The sequence below is a fragment of the Miniopterus natalensis genome, chromosome 4 (assembly GCF_054644295.1).
Source record: "Miniopterus natalensis isolate mMinNat1 chromosome 4, mMinNat1.hap1, whole genome shotgun sequence".
In the NCBI taxonomy this organism is placed as follows: Eukaryota; Metazoa; Chordata; class Mammalia; order Chiroptera; family Miniopteridae; genus Miniopterus; species Miniopterus natalensis.
Genome location: NC_142084.1, coordinates 71393358 through 71399686, shown reverse-complemented (window position 1 = coordinate 71399686; position 6329 = coordinate 71393358). Strand labels below are relative to the sequence as shown.

Genomic DNA, 6329 nt, shown 5'->3' with positions numbered 1-6329 from the left:
AATGTTTATAGCAGCATTAGTCACAAGAGCTAAACCATGGAAGCAACCCAAGTGTCCACAGATGAATGGAAAAGCAAAATGTGGTTCATCTACACAGTGGAATATTATTTAGCCTTAAAGAGGAAGAAAACTGTAACATATGTGACAACATGCATGAATCTGAGGACATTATGTTGAGTAAAATAAGCCAGACACAAAAGGACAACTACTGTATGATCCCATTTATATGATGTCCCTAGAATAGTCAAATTCACAGAGACAGGAGTAGAATGGTGGGCTAGGGGAGGGGGAGTTACCGTTTAATAGGGACAGAGATTCCGTTTGGGAAGATGGAAAGTTCTGGAGATAGATGGTGGGGATGGTTTACAACAGTGAGAATGTACTGAACTGGACACCTAAAAATGCTTAAGATAGTAAACTTTATGTTATGTGTATTTTAACACATACATACACAATATGTCCACGTCCTAACCCTGGAATCTCAGAATGTGACCATATTTGGAATAAGGGTCTTTACAGATGCAATCAGCTAAGGCTCCTGAGAGGAGTTCATCTTGGATTTAGGGTGGTCCTATATCCAAAGTCACTGTCCTTAGTAGAAGAGGACACAGAGAGACACTCACATGAGAAAGCCATGTGATGACAGATGCAGAGACTAGAGCGATGCAACACCACCAAGGGTTGTTGGTCACCCCTAGAAGTCAGGAGAGGAGCCTGGGACAGACTTGCCCTCAGAGCCTCCAGAAGGAGCCAACCCTGCCGCCACCTTGATTTCACACTGCTGGCCTACAGAAGTATGAAATCAATCTTGTGGTACTTTGCTACACAGCCCCAGGAAACTGATTGAGGGTACCCATTCCTGTCCTCCACCTGCTGGGACAAGGGCTTCGAGTCAGCCTGTGAGCTCCTTGTCCCACTGGCCACCAAGTACCACAAGACAGTGGAGACTTGGAGCAAAGGCTCCTTTTAATATCTGGGAAGGGCTAGTGGACAGGCCCTGTCAGCACCATGTGGCTTTTCTAAAGTGAAACCTAGAGCATGACAGTGGAGGGGCCCAGCCCTAGAAGGTCCCAGCCCCCTCAGGTCGCACATGGTCCCAACTGTGGTGTCCCCAGGGATCAGCTACAAAGTGGAATGCTTCTCGAACGGCACGGTCAAGAGTCGAGCTGCTGCCTCATCCAGGAACCAGCAGAGTTTCCCAGTGTGGGGCTGGACAAGGGCGGCAGGGAGCAGGCTGTCTTGCTTGTCCTCCAAAATGCGCTGCGTGAAGAGGGTATGATTGTGAGGACCGGCTGCACCCCTGGCGCTCCTCAGAGCTCTCAGGCCCCCCATGGACTAAGCTACTCTCTAGATGTGATGTCACTCTTCCAGCTGTCCCAGCTTAAAACGGCAGGGACAGGTCCCTTCCTTTCTATCATCTGTAACTATAATATGGGTTTGGCACAACTTTTCTGCAAAGACCAGAGAGTCACTATTTCGGTTCACATATGGGCATGTGTGTTCCAACAAACCTTTATTGGTGGACACTGAAATCTGAATTCTGTTGAATTTTCACATGTCCAGGGATATTCTTCTTTTGATTTTCCCTCCCAACTGCTTAAAAAGGTAAAAACTTTTCTTGGCTGGTGGGACTTGGCCCAGGGCCGTGGTGGGTCAATCCTCTGATGTGACCTCATGGTGAGTGGGCATTATAAACACTGCTTTTTGCCAGCTAGGCCTGCCCCAAGAACTCTGTGCTTATAATCAACTGGCTTCTATCATGACCCTATGAAGTCAACTCTGTTCTCACCCCATTTTACAGTCTGGGAAACTAAGGCTCCAGGAGGCCTCTCTCAGGGAATCCATGGGGAGGGGAGCCCTCATGACCCACCTTGTAGATGGGAAAGTTGAGGCTGGGGAGGGGGTGGCGACCTGAGGCCATGGTAGGCACCACTGGCAGGGACATGGATCTGCTGTACTCTTAAGAGTCTGTATCCCAAACCGCAACATTAGCCACCCCTGTGAGGACATTTGGGCCCAATGGTTTGGGAGAAAGAATTATTATTTATTTATATTTTAAAATATTTCTAGTTTCTCCTATAGTTGTTGGTCTTTTCAATGATGGCAATTAAAATATTTTTTCATTTAGTTTATTTTTAGTATCTTAATTTAGTTTATATTTTCCTAAAATATTATGTATAACTATACCTCCTTTCTTATTCCTACATTTGATTTTTCTTCTTCTTGATCAGCTTTGCCAGGGGGTTGTCTATTTTTTGGACCTCTTTACCATTAAATTTTTTAAAATATCAACCAATTCATTAATTTCTAACTTTGATTTCATTTATTCCTTCTGCTGATTTTACTTAGATTTATATTATTGTTCATTTTTCTAATTCAAGAGTAAAGTGCTTGATTTGTTTATTCAACAGTTTTCTATTAATATTTTTAAAATATTCTAATGCTGTGAATTTACCTCTGAGTATAGCTTTGGCCTCATCAATTTCATTATGTAATTATTCATTTCTAACTAGCCTGTAACGGCAGTTTCCATCTCCCCTTCAACCAATAATTACTGGAGTATCTTGGGATCTGGTACTTCCAGCACAATAACACCTGGGATCATATTCTATCCCCAGGCTCACATGCCTGTAACCTTCCTGGGAATGGGGCCCCCAGCTTTACCTTCAGAACAGCTGCCTTGCCTTCTCCAGTTGCCACAAAGATGACAGTTCGGGCTGCGTTCAACACAGGAAGTGTGAGGGTCACACGCTGTGGAGGTGGCTTTGGGGAGTCACTAATAGGGGCCACAATCTTCTCCCGTTCCTGGGGGAGGGTGACCAGGTAGAGAGAGGAGGACAATGTCACTTCAAGTTCTTGAGCATTCATGCAAATCACGCATAATTCACCTATCATTCCATCCCACCCTACTAATCCTCTGGTACTTGATATAAGGCCCCTATTATAAGATGGGTAAACTGAGGCTCAGAAGGATTTAGCCCAGTGGGCATGCCTATTAGCAGAAGCTGACTCAAACCCTGTTTAGGCACCTCCTGGCCTCCCTCTGGAAGCCCCAGACAGCAGAGACCAGAGCTCAGTGCACTTGGGGCCTGTTGGGTGCACTCACCTGCAGAAGGGGATGGTCTGGGAAGAGTGAGCAGGTATGTCCATCAGGTCCCACTCCCAGGATCAGCAGGTCAAAAACTGGGATGGAGTCCCCTTGAAAGGCCTGGGTGGGAGAAGACAGTCCACAGAGATTGTGAGGAAGGGGCTCGAAGGACACAGAGACAATTGTTTCAGAAAAAGAATCACAAGTAGATATAACAAAGAGGGCAATGCTCAGTCTCACCTGCATAAAAGGGACTCTAAATCTATGAGGTTCTACGTTTCACCTGCCCAACTTGCCAAGAGTCTAGGGACACAACTGTCTCCAAGATGTGAAGACCCAGGCCAGCTACCAGTGTGTCAGAGGTGAGGGCACCCTTGGGGACCCCAGGGCAGGGCAGTGGCCTATCAAAGGAGGAATTCTCAAAGGGGTCAGCCGACTGACCCCAGGGGAGTTTCTGCCAATGACAATCACACAGTGCTACCTACAAAGCTGCTGTTTCACTGGGAGTAGTCATCATGTGGACAAGGTCTCCCTTTGGCTGCTCCAAGGGACTCACCTGTCTCAGCTTCTTGGCATAGTCCTCTGCTGCCTCCTCCACTGGAAGCTGGGGATTAATGGTGATCACCTGGCTGTCGGGGATGGGCAGCTTGGAGAGCAGGTGGGTCTGTGGCACATGAAGAGACAGTGTCACCAACAGTAATGCACAGGTCATGGAATTGTGGGTTTGCACGTGTGCCCACATGGATCATCCACGCCTGTATGAGTCAGGATCCGGTGGATTCCCAGTGTCGATCCGCCTGGAGACTTTCAAGTCCATTAAGACTGGGGGTTTCCTGGCCCTTGCTTTCACCTGTCTGGCCAGCAACACTGTTTGAAAGCCCCCATGGTTCCTTGGCACTTGGGATAAAACCCAGCCCCTCTGTTCCCTCCACAAGGCCTTGCTGACGTTCTTACTCCAGCCTATACACAAGCTATACACTGGGGGAGGTCAGGCTGGGCAGGCTGAAACCCCGGCTCCCCCACTAGCCACTAGGCGACTCAGGCAGGTAAGTGCCCTTCTTCTGGTCTCAGTTACCCCATCTATGAAATGGAGGTACTGACAGCCACTGCCTCATAGGCTATTGTGGGGTTTCATGAGATGATGTGGATCAAGAGGTTGGTAATTGGTAAACCTTCCTTACCACACACACAAAAAAGAGAGAGAAAAAAAAAAAGGAAAATAATCAGCTCAAGCTTCTATGCAAAAAGAATGCAACACAATCAGGACCCATGTGACCGGAGGCTCCTCTCCTGGTCAAGCCCATCCCTCCTACACCTCCCACACCTCCCACACCTCCCACACCTCCCACACCTCCCACACCTCCCTGGACAGGTTTTTCTCCTCCAGGCAGGAGGAGCGAACGCAGACAAAGCCGGGGAACCCAGGACAGACCACGGCTCCTCCAAGCTTGTTATCCTGCTTGTAAAACGCTGAGGCCGGGGCTCAAAGACAACCCGCCTCGGAGGTCATAACGCAACAAGTTGCATGGAGACCATGGAGAACTCGTCCAGGTTGTAGAGAAGGAAACTGAAGTGCAGGCTCCACGCCAGAGCCCTCCAGCCTGGCTCTTTCCGTAACTCTGCGTTGGCACCTGAACTTCCCTAGATATCTGGCATGGGCCACTATGCGTCACTCCAGCCTTCACCCAGACCGTTCCCTCAGCCTGGCTGCCCGATAAAGCACGAAGAGGGGCTTCGAAGCCCCTACCGGCCCATCCAGGTGGCACTGCGGGTGCAGCCTAGGTGGGACCTCAGGGCACCAGGTCGACCACTCCCAGCTCCCATCCAGATAAGAGGCTGAGGGCACAGTGTGATCCGCGGCGGCCCCCGTAGTCGCGCTAAGGCGACCGGCCCCTGGGCGTGGCCCCCGGCGGCCCCCGTAGCTCTCACCCGGTAGAGGCCGTACGTGCTCTCGGCGTGCTCGAAGGGCACCAGGCGCTCGTCGCAGAAGCCCAGCGTCCAGTGCGTGAGGCTGGCTAGCCCGGCGGGGGCGATGGCGGCGGGCAGCTCGCGGGCCAACATCGAAACCAGGCTGCCGCCAGACAGGCCGAGCGCGAAGCGGGCGCGGGCGCCCGCCAGGCAGCACGCGGCCCGCTGTGCCACCAATTGCGCCAGCGATGCGCCGAGCTCTTGCGGGCTCGAGAAGACCGAGATGAGGCCCGGGGCCGACGCGGCCATCGCGACGGCGGGAGGCGGAAGTGCTCCAGGCAGCGGCCAGTGCGCCTGCGCACCTGTTGGCCCTGCCACCCAGGGCTCCCTCTGTACCTTTGGGCCGCTGCCTCTGGCACATGCGCAGCTCCGCAAGTGAAGCCCGAGCAGGGCGGAGCAGTTGGACTCTCTCGGCTCATTGATTTTTTTGCCCGTTGGACCCAAGGTCTGTCCTGGGTTGGAGCTGGCAGAGCCGGCGCAATTGCTCCCAACCGAGTAGTGTCAGGGCGAGGCCAGAAAGGGGAGCCCAGAGCTGGGGAACCCTAAGAGGGGGACCTGGGGTGGGGTGGAGGAAGAGAGACTTCCTGAAGGAGGGCGCATTTTGAGTTCCTGAACCTTCTAACATATTTATCTTCTTGATAGTTGTGTTTCTTTAATTAACATATAAGCTCCATGAAGGCAGGGTTTTGTTCACTGATGCCTCAAAAGTCCCCTGAGTTATGCCTAGCAGAGTAGGAGCTGAAAACGTGTTGAATTCCTTGTGCAGATGCTCCCTGGGGACCTCTGTCTGAGGGCTCAGAGGCTTCCACCATAGCTCTTGCCTGGAGAAGCCCCCAGACTGGTGCAAATAGGATAGAGCTGGTATAAAATAGAGAGCTCTCAAGCCATGGAGGAATCCTAAATGCATCTTCCCAAGTGAAAGCCGGTCAAAAAGGCTACACATTCTATGATTCCAAGTGCATGACATTCTGGAAAAGGCAAAACTATGGAGACGGGAAAAAAAATCAGTGGTTGTTTGGAGTAGGGGTGGAAGGGAGGGAGGAAGAAATGGGAGCATAAAGAATGTTCAGGGGGAAGAAACTTCTTTTTGACACTATAATGATGGATGCACATTATACATTTGTTGAAACAGAATTTACAGTGAACCCTAATTTAAACTGCAGGCTTGAGTTAGTGATGAAATCAATATTGATTCATCAATTGTAACAAATATAGCACTAATGCAAGATATTAATAATGGTGAGAAAGTAGGTGGGAACTCTGTGCTTTCCGC

The 6329-nt window shown here is 50.4% G+C and overlaps 1 protein-coding gene across 1 annotated transcript; it reads right to left on the bottom strand.

The window, feature by feature from the left end:
* Positions 1-206: 206 nt before the first annotated feature.
* On the bottom strand, positions 207-5343 carry PGLS (6-phosphogluconolactonase). The gene is made up of 5 exons (XM_087816044.1): positions 5018-5343; positions 3645-3752; positions 3107-3208; positions 2665-2805; positions 207-1260 (listed from the first exon to the last, which is right to left on the bottom strand). The coding sequence occupies exons 1-5, from the start codon at positions 5303-5305 to the stop codon at positions 1123-1125; spliced, it is 777 nt and encodes a 258-aa protein (XP_087672170.1). The 5' UTR covers positions 5306-5343; the 3' UTR covers positions 207-1122.
* Positions 5344-6329: the final 986 nt, after the last annotated feature.